The following is a 22,095-nucleotide window of genomic DNA, read 5'->3' on the forward strand; positions in this document are numbered from 1 at the left end:
GTAATTTTGAAGGAAACAAAGCTCATCTGATGTGACGGACACCAAATTAAAAGGAAACGTCTGTCCTTTCAACTACATATACATATGATAATATGATAAGCTAAAGTTTATGTACTCAAAGTCTATTTGAATATGCAATTGCATTTTTTAACTTTGACTCTTCTGCTTTTACGATAAAAATAACGCATTCTAAACCAAAAGAATTCTCAAAATGTATATGCCAACCTATTCATACAAAATAGAATAATAGGTTAATTCACGAATACCCACGAAATAAACATTGATTTAATATCCCACGAATCATACTGAATCCCCAGTAAAAAAGGGTAAATTATATCGTATGCAGTCAGTACAATACCTACATCACTGATTTTCAAAAATCCTCTAATTAGAGGTGCAACAAAACTATGAAATGACAGGTAAGCAAGTGTTCGCAAAGTTTAAAGTACCTTATACTGATTCAAAGAGATCAATACACCTTCCTGTTGTACGTGTTTGTCTTTAAATCTTTTTTATTTACAATATAATGTCTTCGACTAATTTAAAAAATTGACCCCTTGTGAATATCTGCCCCATTTTTATGATTAAAGAAGCACAACTGAAGACCATTGTTTTCATAAAATATAATACATTTGTCTTTCAAAATGAATATGATTCATTTGCATATTCACACATTATAATAACACAACTGTACCTTTGAATGCTTTCTGTATTCGATTTGGGAGATCAAGGAAAGCTTGGAGCTTTGACTTCTTTTTGACAGCACGGGGAATATTGTCCTGAGAATTAAGAGCACCTGGGTTTGACATGTCCCTGCTTTGTGTTATTGCACCTGCATTCGGAATAGATGTAACATCATCTTGATTCTTCGTCTCCTCGCTATGTTTTACTGCACCTGGATCTTCTATGTCATCAACTGATTTAACAGCACCTGCTGTAGCTGTCACTTTTTTACTCCTGAGTAAGCTTTGAACTGTTGCGTTCAATATGGTTCCTAATAATGAATAATCTGATTCATCAAAAACAATGTTGTTTTTTTTTTTCGAAATTAAATTTCAAACTTTGTAAGACAATGTATAATCGCATAAACATGTAAAGCGCAACTTTACTTTTAAGTATATATACACTATCGAAGTACGTATAATATTACAATGTGAATGAGGCGAGAGGACGGGGGTTAATGTGAGGAACTTGCTTCCCCTACCATGTGTTGTGCCTTAACATGGTCGAGCTCTCTAGAAAATGTGGTGTTGTGAATTGGTGTTTCTTTGTTTATTTCTTTTCTCTGGAAGTTGAGTGATGGTAGTTTTTGTGGTCTGGTATATTGTCCAATATGATGTTTATCACTGCAATCTTGTCTATGTATTAAAGAAAGCAATACATAACTTGGACTGCAGGTTTTTCAACTATTGCCACAAGCGTAATACACTGAATGAAAACTACCAGCATTCCGTATCAATCGGTTAAAAAGGATTTCACCTTAGTACTCAAATTTGAAATGTTTATCTTGATGAAATAGAATCAATCTTTGTCTATATTCAAAGTTTTTTTTTTCATTTTAGGGATCAATAACATGTAAATATGTTTACTTTCTGGGAGTCATTTCCACATCTGCATTGATTTTATTCGGCGTCTTTAGTTTTGAATGCTGACCAATCTTAAAAGTCTAGGATGGTGACATAGAAAACAGCCTCAAATGACATGTATTATATTATGAATAGAGTTCAAGATTTTATTAAAATCAGATTCATGTTATCATGATCAAATCATTTGTTTCAGTCAAAATGGGGGATTAGCAATCTAAATATTGAAATTTTTACTCTTACACAAATTTTAAATCTAAGTCTATGTTTTATTCAAAGTGTAACTCGAGTTGCCCATATTCCTCGGCATGACGCGAACTTTGACCTTGTTTTTTTTCTTATTCTTACTCAAACTTCGTTCTGCTTTGAATCCTATTCAAACTGTAACTGATCATTAGCTCAGACTTAACACGTTGTTACAAATGTATTTCTGAATCAAACTTTGACCTGAAGTTAAAATCCTATTCTTTCTGGGACATTCATCAATCTCTCGCTCGAACTCTACATCTTACTTTAAGTGTCATTTGAATAAGTCAATTACTATTGTTTATTTGCTTAAATTATAAATACCATGCTTTAGGAAAACCCAACAACGTTCTTTTATGTCCATTCCAGCCCTTCCCAAGTAAATCCATATACCGTCCGTAGATTTCCGCTCCTCTGGAGCCTCGTCTCCAACCAAAATTTTGGCTAAACTCGTTTTACCCACGGCAAATGGACCAGTCAAAAAAATTCTATTCCAAAAGCATTTGTACGCCCCGCTCATTAGCAGATCTTTAAATGCTTTATCAGAAAAGATCGGTACTTCTTCTTTAGGGCCTGTTAAAATTAAAACCGAAACTAATATAAATTACAAAATTAAGATATCAATTCTGAACTATTATTCTGCAAAAACATAAAAAAACCCAGCCAGTATGAGCAAGAAGTTGCAAGCGATTTCGTGCAATGGATATCTATTGCAATACTAGACATTAAACACAATTCTGAGTGTGTATAAAACAAATTAAAAGTATCGTTGGAAAAGACAGAGTTAAATATACCTTCACATGAACACAGTGCAGATGTCACATGACGCTTATCTTATAGACTTATCCTACCTACATTATGTGTTCATCTGCCAAAGATTAATTTGCCTGTTATTTTTGGGTTCCTTACAGTCATTAAGATGTTATCGAACGCATACAACTTATGAAGTTACTCTCAGTCAAAAACATTGGTTCATACAGCTCTTACATAAAGGCAACAGTAGTATTCGTGACTCGGTACAGGACATTTTAATAAAAACGGTGGGTTGATATAAATAAGATGTTGTATAAGTGCCGATTAGACAACTCTCCATCCAAGTTCCAATGTATAAAAAGTAATCAATGATAGGTCAAAGTATGGCCTTCAACACGGAGCCTTGGCTCACACCGAACAGCAAGTGATAAAGGGCCCCATAATGACTAGTGTAAAGCAATTCAAAAAGGAAAACCAACGGTCTTATCTACATTAAAAACGAGAAACCAGAAACACTTATGAACCACACCAACAACAACCACTGAACAGATGGCTTCTAAACCTAGTTTTACGGCTAGCCAAACCTTCCGCTTATATGGCAATGTTAAAAATTCTTTTTTTAAACTACACTTTCTTTACGTGCTTAGGTAATTATCTATATTCGGCTTTCTCAAATTTAGTTCTGAGCGTTTCTGACAAAGAGAAATCCAGAAAAGTCCTATGGCAACATAACATTTAAAAAGTTGTATTTTCATTCCTATATACAAACTTTAGGCTTTGAGTGTACCTGAGGGAAGTTAAATTCAGAAAAAGTGCTGCGGATGCATGAAGGTAGTTAACGTGTTGTTTTCTTTTTTTTTTTTTTTTTTAAATGTTTGATCAAGAAGATTAATGATAGGTTTGTATAAAAAATCATGGTACTTGTAAGCAGTGAGTGCCTAAATATAACTTCCACATACCTTTGTCATGTTGTAGTGTATAGCGTGTGTGAAATCTTGACCATTGAACAACAAGTGACAGAAAACAGATCATTAAATTGTAACACTGTACATCTCAACATCAAAACATTTCAGACCAAAAATCAAATCATCACTTCACAAAAAAATTGTGAAAACGTAGAACAAGTCCATCCGCATGAAAATTAAAGCATATCCAAACAAGAAGTTCTGAATATCGCTTAAATAGTAATATTCAAAGTTCACAACACAGACCAACTCATTAAGCGGAAAAGTATGTAACACAATATTTCCATGCTCCGCATATAATTACATAAATGAAAGTATTTCCAAATACGAATTGACTACCAGACATAAATGAACATCCCTTATACGTTAAGCATAACATTCAAGTGTACCAAACCATTTATTAAATCTTTAACAGTGAGCATATTCTCTTGTACAAAGACTTAAACCAGTATTGCATAAAATCATTTGCAGTGATCAAAACGGGTATGTAAAAAACAGATATATTGGGTTTAATATTAGACAAATCCAAGATATTATAGACTATTCAGAAAATTTCAAGGTAGACGGGACAATCATTGTTTTAGATTTTTCAAAGGCATTTGACTCGTTAGAATGGGAATGTATGTATTGTTCATTAAAGAAATTTGGCTTTCAGAAACATTTACTGAAGTGGATAAATACTTTATATACAGATATAAAGGGTTGTATATTAAATAATGGTGGATTTCAAGACCCTTCAGCATTGAGCGCGGGTGTCCCGCGAGTTCTATAATTTTCGTTATTGCTGTTGAAATGTTAGCCTGTAGATAAAGACAAGATAAAAAATTTAAAGGTTTTCAAATCAAACTAGATAATAAAACCCATACTCTAAAGTTAAGCCAGCTTGCAGATGACACCACTTTATTTTTAAATCCAAAACAAGAAGTTTTATTAACTTTGAACATAATCGAAATTTTCGGATCACTTTCACATGTTTCAGGCCTAAAGATTAATCGAAATGAAATAGAGGGGATATGGCTCGGAAATTTAAAGTCCTGTAAAGATAAAGTTGAAAACATTAAGTGGACACAAGAACCGATAAAAGTATTAAGGATATATTTTGGACTTAATAAAAATGAGTGTAAAAATTTAAACTTGCAAAGACAATACGAAAAATCGGTAAACATAATTAAAGATTGGAATACAAGAAAATTAACTATGTTAGGTAAAATAAATCACTAATCCTACCAAATATAACCTATGTTGCATCAGTAACAGAAATTGATAAAGAATACCTCGCAAATTAAAAAAAATTTAATAAATAGTTTTATATGGAATAATAAACCAGAAAAATTTAAAGAGCTATAATAAATAAAAATTATCATGCTGGCAGGCTTAAAATGATAGAACTAGATAAATATATAGAATCCATAAATATTAATTGGGTAAAAAGACTCATTGATAATGAAGACTCATCAACCAATTGGAATGTCTTACCAAAATTTTACTTAGACAAGTTTGGACAAGAATTCCTTATATTTAAAATAGACTTTAACAATATTAATTTGATTAATAAACTAAAAGAAATTGTTCCAGAGTTTTACTTAAAAATAATCATATCATAGATAAACTTAAAATCTGAAAAAGAATCAGATCGACTAACATATAAGCATATCAGACAGCAACTAATATGGGGCAATAAGCATATCAAATTTAATGGTAAATGTCTTATTTTCAAAAATTGGATAAACACCAAAATTTTATTTGCAAATGACATAATTGGTGATAAAGGAAAAAATAATCAAAATAAGATTTTAGATAAACTATCTAGCCATGCTAATTGGTTTTCGGAATATACTAAATTGATGAAAGCAATACCAAAACAGTTGTTACAAGAGCTAATAAAAGAAGAATCAATTAAAACAAAAGTCGCTACCGACTACGAATTTAAATTCAAAGATAGAGAAGGAAAAATGGTACCAATTAAAAAATTTTCCTCGAATCATATCTACATCTCGCTTTAAAATAGATATTATGAGAAAACACTAGGATTTCAAAAATGGGACAGAATTCTTAATTTAGATAACAATACAAGGAAAAGAGAAGAAATGTTGTACTTTATCTTTAACTATATCCAAGATAATAAATTGAGAATGTTAAGATAGAAATTTCTACATTACATTTTACTAACCAAACAATTACTTTTCTTTTGGAAAATAAATAAAACTCCTGTATGTAATATATGTAATGTCATTGAAAATTATGCACATTACTTTCTGAAATGCAAGTATCTGAAATAATTTTGGGATCAAATAAAACTAATACTAGAAAAACTTAAAATAGGACATCATATACTATCACTTGCATCACTTTTGTATGGATACAAGATAAACGATACAATTCATTACAATATTAACGATTTTCTAACAAACATACTTTTTACTATATATAAAGTATATTATATATCCGAGCAGAAAACAAAACAAATTAATGTGTTTGAAATTTTTAAAAATGAACTTCGCCAACATTACGAAATATTGACAAATAAACAAGCCACATATAACACTTCTACAATTTTGTTGCAGAAAAAAATAATTTATCTTCTTAACTAAGATTTATAATATATCATATTATTTTTTTTTTTATTCTGTTACACATTATTTATTAGCAAAACTGTATGTTGTGTACTAACAAGTACTAACTTTATCACTGAAATGCTATATACTAACGTTAATGAATCCGGGATAAGGTACCAGTACTTTATGTATCTCTAACAAATGTACATTTCAAATAAAATTATATAGAATTAAAAAAAAACAAAAAAAAACAGAGAGTTACAGTTTCATAGATGTATATCACACATGTTATTTTTATCATATAAAAAATCAAACCTGTCGGGACTTGTAAAAGACCTTTCTGCTGTGGGATTTTTGAGCTGACTTTGTACTTTTCTGTTGACATGACAGTCTACAATATGAAATGAACTTGTAATAGATATCAAATAAGATATTTAACTCAATATTATAACATGTCTGAACTGCTCACCTGCAATCAATGCATATTGTTGATTCAGTAAATGTTCTTGTAGTTTCCAATGGTTGAAGTCAATTCTTAACATACATTACTGATAATACGAAATCTAACGATTGTTTTGATCAAATAATTATGTAATTAACACGGATAAAATGTGTTTTACGTGCAAATTTGTTAGATTGATGAATAATATCAAAGGCTCCAACAAAATTACACATGCCATTTCCACAAATAAAACAAAACTCATTATGATGCACAAAAGCATATTATCTTTATATTTTAATATACTTTTAAACCAATGCTTTATTATTCTTTAATTGTACACAAAAAGTAAAAACACACATAGTATTACATATTTAATTTCATATTAATGCTAAAAATATATTATCACTCAGCATTTTAAACTCGTCTTTTACTTGTGTTCTACATTTTTAAAACTTTGAACATCTACAAACCTTCATGTATAGTTTTTCAAGCAAACAAACATATGGTTTACATTAATGAGATATCGAACAATCAAGATATACTCATCAGATTTAACAATGCAAACAGAGTATTTGCTGGGTCTGACAAAATCATCAATTGAACCAAGTGTTGACACAACCTGTATCGACAAAATAAGGTTTTTCTAGATTTATCATTTTCATTAATTTTCTGGAATAGCAACTGTAATTGTAATTGTGATGTTAATATTGTACTGTTTAAGTGATTTTGATGAATTAGACATCTTACCTAATCTCAACAAGAAATGCATTTCATACTCAAGCATTGGACATGTTAGAATTTGCCGTATGGTAATTTTACAGATATTTGTACATTGTTGAGGACTGTATGTTGACTTTAGAATATTCATTTTTATTTTGTTGTGTTTTAAGGTTGCTATCTACATGATCTAGTATTGCTGTTGTTGTATATCTTACAGATGTTTTTGAATAGATGGATAGTTTTTATCAATACTATGCATACTGCTAAAGCTCAGCTTGATTCCTATACTACATAGTCACATGACCAAAATAGTATTTCTCTATGTTTCAAGTTGGTTTCTCTTAAAGTATTGATATGTCTGTATACTTTTGTGATCGTTTTCTACCATTTAATAAGACATAACTTGTACCTTGAGAAAGTCCATTATTTCGTTCTTTTCTTTTCTTTTTTCAGTAGAATCTTGTTCAACTGTTTTTGCAGCCAGCTGGTAAGGAGTTTCACCCTAAAATACAATCTAACAATATATGTACCTTCACATATACTTTTGCATTCTTTTGTTTTACCACATGTCAAGTACAAATAAAGCATTTATACATATGGATATACGTTCATGGATATAGGGAAGCCACGAATGTTACTGTTCTACAAGAATACATATGTTATATCTTGTATACAAATTTTTGAAAACATGTGGAGTCAAATGTCCAGAAAAATACAATTTTACCCCAAGCCACGAAAATTCTTATCCATGGACATACATGAATACTTGTTTTCGTTATTTTACTAACATTGTCCAGGATATTGATTCATTTGAATTATTTAATATCTTTCTTATAAAGATAAATATGTGTATGAGAGACACCATAAGTTCAGTTTTAAAAACCGCAGCGTATTGACTGATTTTAATTTGTAGATTTTGTTATGTTATTGTCGCAATATGAACTGGTTGATGACATGTCACAGCAGTATCTTTCCCTGTGTTTTGTTTTAATTGGTTGTTGGTAGTGTCTGATAACTGTTGAGTTTTTCATTGGTGACTGGATCTAAGTAGACTAATGACAGGTGGTTGTGTCTTTATAATAAAGGTTTAATTATTTGTAAATGAATCAACACTATTTTTTCAGAAAAAGGGTGAAGGTTTGGTACCATTAAAACGTTTAAACCCGCTGCATTTGTTTCCATCTGTCCTAAGTCAGGAATCTGATGTTCAGTAGTTGTCGTATTTTGATGTGGTTCATAAGTGTTTCTGGTTTCTCGTTTTTTATATAGATTAGACCGTTGGTTTTCCCGTTTGAATGATTTTACACTAGTAATTTTTGGGGCCCTTTATAGCTTACTGTTCGGTGTGAGCCAAGGTTTAGTGTTGAAGACCGTACTGTGACCTATGATGGTTTACTTTTATAAATATTGACTTGGATGGAGAGTTGTCTCATTGGCACTTATACCACATCTTCGTATATCTATTGTCTGTTTACCTGAGTGTTATCATGTACTTGATTGGTAAATATATCTTTAAGGTTTGATGTTTTGTCACAGTTGTTGTATCTTTTAAAAGAGGGACGAAAGATGCCAGAGGGACAGTCAAACTCATAGATCGAAAACAAACTGACAACGCCATGGCCAAAAATAAAAAGACAAACAGACAAATATACCACATCTTCTTATATCTAAATAATAGGACTGATGACACAACATAGAAAACCAAAGACTAAGCAACACGAACCCCACCAAAAACTGGGGGTGATCTCAGGTCCTCCGGAAGGGTAAAGAGATCCTGTAAATAGTCTAATTCGGTAAGTCACATTCGTGAAAAGGGAGGGTATTGTAGTTACGATATAAGGAACATATCCGATATCATCTGTGAAACGGTTATTTCATAACAGTCAACCAACTCATGATGGCGTCCGTAAAATTTATAAGGAAAAAGGGATGATTTCAACTTCACCATTTGGAACTCTTGGTTTAATAGCTTCCTTGTGAGCAGCAATCCTTTATCAGGGAAATCATGATAGGAAACACAAGCCCGGGAATATCGTATCAATTGGGAGATATATACTCCGTATGCAGGCGCTGCTGGAATGTTGATACATAGAAATGAAAAGTTCACAATTGGGAAGCTGAAATCATCTCTTTTGTCGTAAAGTTTTGTTTTCAACCGACCCTCATTGTCAATTTCTAGATGTATGTCAAGATATGAGGCAGACGTAACTGTATCTGTAGTATCCTTTATCTCTAGTTCGATGGGATAAATTCGTTCAACATAGTCACCAAATTTTGTATTATTTAGTGAAAGAACATCATCTATATAGCGGAACGTAGAGTTAAATTAGTTCTTTTAAGTTGTTGTTGGTAGTGTCTGATGGCTGTCTTGTGTTGGCATAAAACAGTAAAACAACATCTATGGCCTTGTCTTTACAATTTGTGTTTAATTATTAGTTGGTCGTTGGCAGTGCCTGATATCTGTCAAGTTATCGATTGGAAGCTTAGTATCTTTCTTGTGTTGGTCTTTGCGTCTTTAGTGTAATGAGGTTGTAGGTAGTTGGCAGTACCTGGCAATTTTCATGTGATTTATAAGTGACTTTGTATCTGTCTTGTAAAATTGTTGGTGTTTGCGTTTTCAGCAAAATGAGGTTGTGTGTAGTTGGTTAATGGGGGTAACTTTTATGTGTTTGATTTATTTGTGTATTGTTGATTGTTGATGGTTGTTTCTTAATTGTCGGGTTGGTGATTGTAGTTACTAAAGACAAACAAGGCAAAACCTTGTGACCATCATGTATTTATGTTTCAGTTCAATCTAGTGGTTATTGTTTGGAAGTAACTGGTAATGGTCATGTGATTGATTAGTTTCTTAGTATATCTATTTTTTTTAGGTGGTGTTATGTGTTTTGGTGAAGGAAAGTGGTTGTTGTTGGAAGTATTTTGTAAAAGTCATGTTTTTGATTAGTGACTTGATATCCCTAGTTTTTATAAGTTGGTGTTAAGTGTTTTAGTTTAGGCAGTGGTTGGTTGTTGGTAGTACATGTGTAATAACATGTGTTTGATAAGTGACTTGTTATCTAGTGTCAAGAGTAGGTGTTTATTATTTTAGTGTTATGAAGTTGTTGGTTGTTTGCATTACATGTTGACTGTCATGTGTTATAGGTTATTTTGCATCTTTAGTTTATGATGTTTGCTCTCTGTGTCTTGTTGACTATTGGTTATAACTGTTATGACGGTGTTGGATTGTTTATTTTTTAACTGTAGTGTTTGATTTTGTTTTGTCTTGAGTGCTTCATTTATGGTTAGATGTAAGTAGTTCTACGTTATGTGTGTGATATTTATGTGGTCCGTTGATAGTTATGTGCGTATAAGTGCTGATGATGATTTTATTTTAAGTGTAGGAGTGCTTTAAATTATAGTGAATGTGTAGAGTGTTTCATCAGTTGATGTCATTTCTGTTATCTGATAATAGATTCTTGGATCAATACTTTATAGATAAAGGCAACAGAAATGTTAATGTTGCGTATGTTAATTGATATCTTGATACATGTATAATTACACCCACTATTTAAACACCATAGATACATCACTCAAGCCTACATTTCTTTTGCGACTTAACAATTAGTTTATAATATCAAGTATTACCTGATATGTCATCAGCAAGGGATTGATTCCTCCCTCTTCTATTAGCCATTGTGTGACCTGTAGATGTCCAAACACAGCAGCCACATGTAACGCAGTTCTTCCATGCTATAATGACCAACATATAGTCTGATAATATACAGTTATTATTTGACTAATGTCGTTTTATTAGAATCAGCATAATACAATATATAATTGTGTAACAACTGCCAGACAAAAAAATGTTAATAAACTGAAATATACTATTTGATAAATATGAAAAAAGTAAATCACAGGAATCAGTCGTCATAATTGAAAAACACAAATACCAGTCCCAATGCTATCTTTATTCTTGATTAAAAGACCAATACACAAGATGTTCTGTAGTGAGATGTTAACACTTCAATCACAACTTTGATGTTAATAACAAATGTTTTTTTTTAAGCATGTCTGAATTAATATAATAATAGTTTAGTACGAGAACATGATTCAAATGAGACTCCCTTTCTTTAATTACATTTGTTGTTTTTAAAAAAAAGTTTACTTTACCTCTGTATACTTATCATTATCTTACTAAATATGTTAACTGAAGTTGTTCCCTTCAAATTCCTATTATGAAGTAAAATCAGATGTGTCTTTAATATTTTTTGCGAGAAAACACAACTACAACTTTATTATAATGACATGTTGTATCATTGCAGGATCGTCGCGTGGTCATGTCCATCCGCGTTAATGTATTAATGAAATGTACGCAACGTCATGTATACAGCGGAACAACTATCACAATGATTTGTACGCGTAAAAGTAGTTTAACAATCTAATCTATTTTAGCTCATATTCTCAACAAAAAAGCATATAATTAAGATACATTGCCGATAGAAAGAATAATGGCAATGTACTTGTTGATACTGACTTCATCAGCTCGGGCTCGCTTGATATTCTTGCTGATAAAGTCAGTATAAAAAAAAATTCCCTTATTCTATATATAATATATATATATATATATATATATATATATATATATATATATATATATATATCATTACCTCTGTTCTTCTTTCTATATCACAGCCAACTGTGAGCAGGTATTTGGCAATCTTAAGATATCCTTTCGATACAGCAAACAATAACGGTGTAAATCCTTTCTGTAACATCAACATATAACAGACATTAACACGTGTGACATAAACTAGACAATGTTGTGAAAGTAATATAAACAAATAATATATTATAGGAATCAATGATCAAAACTGAATACAAAGACCTAATACACTTGTATTTATATCCTACACACAAAACAAATAAACTGCCTGTTTTGATGTAAGATGTCAGAACTTCCATCAGTCTGTTTTGTTGTTAGATGTCACTGTCAATTTTGTTTTTCAAACCAATGTATCTTAGTTTTATATCAATTAAGACACATCCAAAAATAAATACAATTTGACAAGCATTTCTTGCTACCAAAAGATGTTTGACATCAGATCTGTTTAGGTTAAATATTAATATCCAAGTAAGAATATAAACACAACTTGATCTTATCAACTTCTTATCAGCAAGTGCAATCAGATGTTTATCCAAAATACATGAATCAGAAAACAAAATACAACATGGATCTATATTGTCAACTGTCAAGACTTCCATCAGAACTGCCATTTAAAACATTTTTTGTAGGATATGCATAAAATATTCATGGCAATGGATTCCTTTCAATGATGTTCATAAGCTCTATATAATTAATATCATCTGTCTAAGCAGTTAACACAACATGCTCTTATCACATTCTTATTCAGACTGGTCCAATTAGATTTTGATCAAATTAATATTTTTTGTCAGAAAACACTGGGTCCTTTATCATGTATATTATCTCACAAAGTTTGATGAGACAATTCAAATGAGACTTCCATAAACAACTGCATAGAATATTAGTATACCTTGAAAAATCCTAGTACAAATATATTACGGCAAATACAAATATTTATTATTGCTAAAAACTCATTTACATTAGATCTGTATAATCAATATTTATCTGACTAACGTTTTAACATTTAATGATCTCATCATTTTCCTTTTAACAATTTAAATCAGTTTTTAACTAAATAATTGTTTCTCAGAACATTTACTTGGTCTTTTGTCATATATATATATAACTGTTAATGGTTGAAGCGACAAGTAAACTGATAAAATTGAGAATGGAAATGGGGAATGTGTTAACGAAACAACAACCCGACCAAAGGACAGAAAACAGCTGAAGGCCACCATTGGGTCTTCAACAAAGCGAGAAATCCCGCACCCAGAGGCGGGTTTCAGCTGGTCCCCTAACAAAATGTGTACTATTTCAGTGAAAATGGATGTCTTTATATATACCAAGACGCATTTGTTGCCATTGAAACCTGGCTGATTAGCAACAATGTTTTATGTTGATTGAGAATAAAACAGATTAGGATCTGACTGACGAAATATTATTTATTATTACCTTGGTGCTTGCTTCTCTTTCACAACCAACATTAATAAGATATTGGACAATCTCCAGGTGTCCTTCTTGTACAGCTATCAATAATGGTGTTGTTCCTATCTGTAACATCAACATATAACAGACATCAAAACTTGTATTAACACTGAACGATGTTATCTTATAAATATAAACATAATATAAAGCACACGAATTAGTGGTCACAACTAAAAAAATATTATCACATTTATATGTGGATTCTACATTAACAACACACAAACAACTTGTTTTTATTGTGAGATATCAAAATTAAATTTGTTCAATACTTTTCAAAATAATAAATATTTTGTGTGTATCGATTGATTTTTTAGATGGGACTAACATAAACACAGCTTATTCTTGTCATCTTCTTCTTAATACATTCAATCAGATAATAACAATAAGAAAAGAATGTCAGTACACCAAATAAAACATGTATTATCTGATTCCATAGCTTTTATATTCTACATAAACAACAAATACACAACATATCCCATAGCTTGTATATTCTACATAAACAACACATACACAACATGTTCCATAGCTTGTATATTCTACATAAAACAACAAATACACAACATGTTCCTTGAAGGCTTTTCTTCGTTAAATGGCGAAAACAGCACTATCCTAGTAAACACAACTTTATTTTAGAAATGTACACATTTGTAGAACTGATAGAATCTTACCGTAAACTTTTAAACAACTCGTCAACTTCTTATTTACAAGTAAAATCAAAGTTTTAAGAAATATTTTTGTTGTCAGAAAACAAAATAATTTAGTCAATGCAATTAGACAAGTACAATGAGACCCCATTTTGATAATCCAAAACATATTTGTTGTTGATAAATCTATTCGATTAACACCATGATTGTGTAATGATTTAGAATAAAGAGGAGTAGACTAAGAAAATCAAATATATCAGTGTATTGCCTCTCGCTTCTTTACCACAGCTGACTGTGACCAGGAAACGGACAATCTGCTGGTATCCTTAAGGGAGCAATGGATAATGTGTCCTTCTAATTTGTAATGTTAACATATAAAATAAATGACATTTTGTGTTTAAAACTGGACAATGTGGTGTACAAATATAACTGCAATATATATATATATCACATGCATCAATGGTCAAACTAAATAAGATGATCATTTACTCTTTGAATGTTGGTCTACATAAACTACAAGGTGTAATTTTATAAGGATTCATACAGCGGAATGCACATTTATAAAGATTCATTATCAGATATGTGTATATTTATGAGGATTCATACAGTGGAATGCACATTTATAAAAATTCATTTTAAGCTGTGTGTATATTTATGAGGATTCATATACTGGAATATACATTTATAAAGATTCATCATCAGTTGTGTATCCAACCAGATATAGTTCTAAAATGTCTTTGATATCATTAACATATAATTGACATAAGATCTGTTTAATTAATGTTATTTGAATTAAGATGTAAACACAACATGTTTTCATCAAATTCTTATTAGCAAGTAAAAACAGATGCTTACAAAATTATGTTTATGTCAGAAACCTTAAGGAAGCCATGCCAGAGAAAACCAGACAGAACATGAACAACTTGTTCAGCAAGCATATTTGGAAAAAATGTCTGTTTGCATTGTAAGCACTCTGTTGTGTTGTTAAATGTAAAATTAAGTCGTTGTTTTTTCTATAATAAAATTGATTGCACTATATGCTGTTATAATAAGTACCATGTCTCCAGCATTTGATAGGGCACCCCTGTAAGGTTAGTTTTACTGAACAAACTGGGAGATTGTTTGTAAATACTAATTAATTGTAAGATTTACATTCTATATGACCACAGATTACCACATATTATTTATGTCCCAGAAAAATTGCATTCATGGACCGATTTGACTCTATATATGTTAGTTGACCTGGTCGTGACACTGTTGATCAACGATCACACCATGGAGGCAATTATTTGGAAAAGCCATTTTCATTGTAAGTACATATATATGATTGTGAATTGAAGTGTTTACACGAGTTTTGTTAATTGTGATTATGTGATTAAAGGAAATATGCTGTTAGGATAAGTAGGGTTTAATGTTTTATCATCGATCATGATCATGACGAAGTCCACAACACGTTGTCTAAGGATCAATTAAGGATAAGCCACACATATCTGTTGTACAAATATAGCATATAACATATATGCATAAAATAACAAGTATATATACAAGCTTATTTCTTTCAAAATGTTACCATGTTTACCACCTGCTAGTATCGATATACTTAAATAGTTCAAAAAGTCTTTTTTGAACATAGCACATACATCAAGAATTGTATTTTTTTTTTTTAAATGTGAGTACACTTGTGGGTGGAAAATGTAAAGAGTGTTATCAAAATATGTATACCGTAATAACTGCTGTCCCAGATTTTATATCATAGTATGAAATTTCTGAAGGTTAGGATATGTTGACTAATTTTAATTTTATTTAACAGTGTTTTGACGTTTTCCCAAAAGTCTTTAAATTATTGACATTCCAGCAGAAAATGATTATACTATTCTGTTTCATTACATATGTTACATTTACTGTCTTCTTTTATCTTCCATTGAAAAAAGCAGTTGTGTACAAGGACGGATATGATGTAGCAATGTCTATTTAAATATTTTTAATCTGTTATCTTTTAAATAAGTAAATACAAATTTTATCATTGATTTAATTGATATTTAAGAGTCTAAATTTAGTACACTTTTCAATTTTAAGAAACCTGGAGGCATGTCTTTATTTCTAGTATTATTAACGTGTGGATATAGCTGTTCTGTTTCCATTACATGTAAACATGTTATTTTATTTTTGTTTCTTTGTTGTAATGCATAGTTTAAGTTAATTGTTTACTTTAGATTTAATCGATGAATCTGATTTAAGTATCTTTAACCAATCATTTGGTTTAGAATATTTTGTTTTTGAATTTTCAAAAATTAGATTGGGAATTTGAGGATACTTTATTAGATATTATATCTTGAGAGATGTTACCATTCTGGTCAATAATATCATTGATATATATAATACCATCTTTTATCCATTTTATAAAAACTAAACACTATCCTTGAAACTTTATCATTGTGTTTCCCGTTCAGATTTGCTGTCTATTGTTTTTAAAATTCAAAGTGAATTTGACATTATTTAAATTTTGTATTTTGAACAAGGACTTTACAATGTCTAAGTAAAATTTTGGTAAAGTTTTATGTAGGTTTTGTATTGAATAACAATTGACCGGATCAATGTAAAGTAACATGAAATCAGCACCAAATTTATTAAAGTAAAAAGTCGGAATCACATTCCAGTTAGCAAAATTATCTGCTGTTAGTCTTTTGAACCATTCTATTTGTAGTGCAGTTATATACTTGTCTAAATCTGTCATCTTAAGACCTCCATCAGTAGCATAATTGCTTAATATCGTTCGTTTTACTTTTTTTTCCCTTCCCAAAAAAACTTCGTCAGATTTAAGACATAATAGACCATGCAGAAAAGTTTAATATTGAAGGATAAGTGTTCTTCATAGATTTTTCCAAAGCCTTTGACTCATTGGAATGGCCATTTATGTATGAAGCACTAACGAAATTCGGACTTCCAAATCCTTTTATAAAATGGGTTAAAACTCTGTATAAAGATATAAAAGGTTGTATGTTGAACAATGGGTTGGTTTCATCATCCTACCACATTAAACGCGGTATTAAGCAATGATGCACGTTAAAATCCCTGATTTTTGTTATTGCTGTAGAAATTTCGCAATGCAGAAGAAGAAAAGATTCCAAAATCAAAGGTTTTCAAATTAAACTTGATACTAGAATTCATTGTTTAAAGATCTCACTATTAGCCGACGACACAACACTTTTTTTCTAAAATCGAAAAATGAAGTACATTTTTGTACGTCACACTCTTAATATCATTGAAATTTTTGGGACACTATCAGGTTTAAAACTAAACAGATAGAAAACAGAGGGAATTTGGTTGTGAAAATTAAAACATTGGAACAATAAGTTCATAAATATTATATGGAATACAGGACCAATTAAAAGTCTAGAAGTTTATTTTGGAACAAATCGAGCTGAATGCAATAAGCTTAATATTAAAAAAAAATATGACAAAAATATGACAAATTAATAAGCAATTTGAAAATGAGAAATCTTACAATGATAGGTAAAAAAAACAATTGTAAAATCTCTTATTATACCAAACCTTACATATCTAGCTTCAGTCACAAACCTACTACATGCATTTATTCAAAAGATTACGATTAAGTCATATTGGGTTATTATGATTAGAAAATTGATTCTGATTTTCAGTAAATTCGACTGCTTATGTAGTGAATTGCGGTTTTATTTCCTAAACAAAAACAGTCCACAATAAAAAAAAATACATATTCTCAAAGATGACGATAAGTAAATCAGGAAATAATAATAACGTATCTGATATCTGTTCATATGCAAATAACTTATGAATTGAATTCTCTGGAAAAAAGTAAAATAAAAAAGAAAACCGAACTTTGAGAAAAATTCTAAACGGAAAGTCCCTAATCAAATGATAGTTTGTTTTCGACCCTTTGGTATTTAAAAATGATGCTCTTCAATTTGAAGACCGTTAAAGGTTGTGATGTTCTGATGTAAACATGGTAAACATGAACGTGTATTTCACGTGTTGATACATATTTAAACATCCTAATATGATTAAACAGTGTGTGCTGTTGGGAAACGTATTTCCTCACAAGGAGATTGTAGAAGGAGATTGTAGCATGTCTACAGGTGATAATGAAATTCTAAAAACTTTGACACATTCTGTACAGGATTATTTACAAAAGTCTAGCATGTATTACTAAGGGATTAATAATAATACGTGTTCTTGATGATCAATTGGGGAATCTTACAGTCCACAAAACCGTAAAACAGTACTTGGGTCTATCATGGACGGTGGACACCAAAGTAAGATGTAAATGCCATAATCTTGGGCCTAAGGAAAACCATAAAGGATATCTTTAATTTATCAAAATCGAAAGGGATCTTTCGTCAATAGATATACACAATTCACAAAATATCATGGACATTGGAGAAAGCGTCTTTGAGTTATTTTTCGAAGGATTGACGACGGAAAGACAGACGGTTGATCAATGGTATGCCATATTACGTTCTGTAAAGGGGCGTTAACAAATCATAAATAGCACACAAAATAACAACATGAATGAGAATGTGTATGCAAGACATGCCAAAAGGATTTCAATCTCCTCCGATACGAGTCCTGTAAAAAAAAGATCGAATTAGAAATACATATGTATAGTAGACGTGTTTTACATAAATTTAATTTGATCTTATTAAGAATTATTGATAACGTATTTCAGCAAAATACGTGCGTATACTTTAATAGCTTAACATTTCTTTTATTTCAGATGACTGAACGAGATGGAAAAAAGGCATCAAACTGTAACGAATTTAGGACCGTCAAAGTGACCAATGGAACATTTTAATATCTTTGTATCAAGTTATGTTTTGTATCACTGGACTTGTGTTATAATTTTTATGTACATGTACCTTTGCTAATTTTTCATGTTAATTTTGTACATGTTTGTACCTTATAGTAATAAGTTCTGTCGAGGCAAAAAAAAGTATGAAAATCAAATATCATATTTACCGGTAATTATTTCATCTGTTTCCTTAGAAATTTTATTTTTGGAGCAATTAAAATGCAAATTTTTGAACCAAGGTTTATATTTTATATTTTATAATTTATGAAATGTTGAATATTTGCTGTTCAAATTTCAACACTCTAAATTGTTAAAATTTAATAAAAGAAACAAAAAAATGACAAACAAATCCAGCAAAACAAATGACAAACTATAGATATATCAATGTGTTATGTCCTTGGTAAGTGTGTATAGTACTTTCTTTTGTTTTCTTCTGAATTTGATTGATCACAATAAGGAGATGTTTTAGATTGCCGGTGAGACAGCTATCTATCTCAGTTCTCTGTGTGCCATTTCATACATCATCAAATTCATGGTGACATATGGTAACAATCTGCTGTAGTCACCTTCTGATTTTTATTTGGTCCAAGTGTTGAAGATGAAAAGTGCTTCTGGTTCCAAAGGTTTAGAAGAACCTGCTATCGTGGCAGATAATAACAATTAGAAGACGTGGTAAGATTGCAATGATAATATATGATTAACTGTAACAAAATTATATATACTTATGTATAAGAATGGCAGTTTTAATGTTTGCCTGCTGCATAGGCTGCATATGTACTATCCCACCTATGCACTCAAGTGAAGTAAAGGTCCTGGAAATGATTTTAACCACATTCAATGTCATTAAAATCAGTTATAAAAAAATTTCAACTCTGTCAAGAGCTAAACAAAAAATATGCATTTGTCCTTATTGAGCCTATTTCATAAGAATACAGTACAAAGTTACACTGTTCTACGATGGGTATCAATCTGTCTAATAATTACGTAAAAACTGGTTTACCTAATTATTAGACAGATTTATACATACGGCTCCTTGTAGAAGGCCGTAATTCGACCTATAATATTAACTTTTTATACATTGTGACTTGGATGGAGAGTTGTCTCATTGGCACTCATACCACATCTTCTTATTTATATTATGATTTAACACATTGATGTCAATGCTCATAACTAAAGGGTTTGACATTTCCATCTTCTCCCCACAATAGACCACAAGGGTTCGTATCATAGATGTTTTTGGGAGTTGAAATATATGCCAGTCGACTATATATACAGTTTAGGGTTGATGATGTGAATAGTTTTCAAGATCTTTTAAGTATTACGATATATGATATAAATTGAGCGAGGCATGTCACTGAGGGGCAATACTATGGTAAACCAGATTGGTTTATCAAGGCAAATAAAACTATGAATGGTTAAAGGAAGGAGATTTGTACCATTTTTGAGATATTTACTAATTTTCTTTGTTTTGGACGCAGGGGAGGATCTGAAGGTACACATTTTTTCTTGCATTGGAATGGTCTTGTCTTGGCAAGAAAGAACATGCTGTTCAGAAATGTTTGTAATATTTTCATTATTGGGAAAATTGCGAAGAGATACAACCTTATGCGTTACTGTTTGACGGGAACTTGACTGATCGGTGACGGAAGTTTGACTGATTGATGAATGATCGGTGATCGATGACACATAGACTCTGTCAGATACGTGAAACAAGCTTTGTGAGAGTAACCGTGACAATAGTCAGCGATCGATCAGCAAATTATTAAATGCACAGATCGGACTGATACGTATATAATTAAAACTCGTATGTAAAACGAACTCTTTGTTCAAAAGTCATAAATCAATTAAGAGAAAACACATCCGGATTACAAACCAAAACCGAGGGAAACACATCAATTATAAGAGGAAAGCAACCGAACAAAATAAACACGAAATTGTTGATTTAGGTAATTTTTCTACATCAGGATCGTTTGTTTTCATAAAATATGGTGAACTTTTGGGAAAAGATACTGAATGTTTGTTCGCTTTGCTTAAACATGCAAACATATTTTCTTTTATATCAGAAATAATGCCACGTCATTTGCAATCAGTCATTATACATGCCTTTAGATAAGTAATCTTGTATAAGATGTGAATAATTTTAGAATTAATATGCATACACTTATGTTTGATTAAGAATGGAAATTATTAACCGCTCATGGGATTTTTTTACTTCTTGTACACAAAAGTAAATGAATATCAAAGGAAAGATATTAAAATGTTGTTTGCATTGTTTAAAATTGCCTATATTTCTTGTTTTATATCAGAAATAATGCATTTGCAGTAAGTTATTATAAATGCCTTTAGATAATTAATTTTGTATAAGATGCAAATAAAATAAGGATTAATATGTATAAACTTTCGTTTTTGTTGATTAAGAATGCAATAATTTCTTGATTTTAATGGAAAGTATTAACCGCTCATGGGATTTTTGTCATTTTTGTACATCAGAATGGGTTGTTTTTTTCACCAAATTAAATGAATATCAAAGAAAATATATTAAAATGTTGTTTGCATTGTTTAGAATTACCTGTATTTCTTATTTCATAACAGAAATAATGCAACCCCATTTGCAGTAATTTTGTATAAGATGTGATGAATACTATAAGGATAAAGATACCTAAACTTTGTTTGAGTTGCATGCGATTGCATTTATTTCTTTGGTTTAATAGAAATCATAAACCTCCATTGAATTTGAGTATTTTTTGTACATCAGGATGGGTTGTTTTTCACAAATTTAAATGAACATCAAAGAAAAGATACTGAAATGTTGTTCAAATTGTTTAAAATTGCCTATATTTCTTCATTTTATCAACAATAATGCAATGTTAATTGTAATTAGTTACTTCAAAGCCCTCATGCTCATTTTTTTTATAATATCTTAATGATATCAGGAGAAAAATACTTAAACTTTTGTTTGTGTTGGATAGGAAAAAAATAATTTCTTTATTTCAATAGAAATTATGAACTGCCATTTGATTTTGATACTTTTTCTACATCAGGATCGTTAATTTTCATAAAATATGCTGAATTTCAAGGAAAAGATATTAAATTTTTGTTCGCATAGCTTAAGCATGGAAATATATCTTCTTTTATATCAGAAATAAAAAATGCCTTTAGATAAGTAATTGTGTATAAGATGTGATTAATTTAAGGATTAATATGCATAACCTTTGTTTTTGTTGATTATTTAAGAATGCAAGAATTTCTTTAT

General features: G+C 30.5%; 1 protein-coding gene across 1 annotated transcript in view; it reads right to left on the minus strand.

Annotated features, from left to right (window-relative positions):
- LOC127731831 (uncharacterized) overlaps positions 1–22,095 on the minus strand; it is a 51,383-nt gene that overhangs the window by 23,606 nt on the left and 5,682 nt on the right. The window contains exons 3-9 of the mRNA XM_052240671.1: positions 13,338–13,436; positions 11,911–12,009; positions 10,889–10,993; positions 7,674–7,766; positions 6,418–6,493; positions 2,154–2,402; positions 695–994 (exon numbers count right to left, since the gene is read on the minus strand). Coding sequence (XP_052096631.1) covers positions 695–994; positions 2,154–2,402; positions 6,418–6,493; positions 7,674–7,766; positions 10,889–10,993; positions 11,911–12,009; positions 13,338–13,436 — 1,021 coding nt within the window. The remainder of the gene's footprint in view (positions 1–694; positions 995–2,153; positions 2,403–6,417; positions 6,494–7,673; positions 7,767–10,888; positions 10,994–11,910; positions 12,010–13,337; positions 13,437–22,095) is intronic.

The sequence above is a fragment of the Mytilus californianus genome, unplaced genomic scaffold (genome assembly GCF_021869535.1).
Source record: "Mytilus californianus isolate M0D057914Y unplaced genomic scaffold, xbMytCali1.0.p SCAF_20, whole genome shotgun sequence".
Taxonomy (NCBI): domain Eukaryota; kingdom Metazoa; phylum Mollusca; class Bivalvia; order Mytilida; family Mytilidae; genus Mytilus; species Mytilus californianus.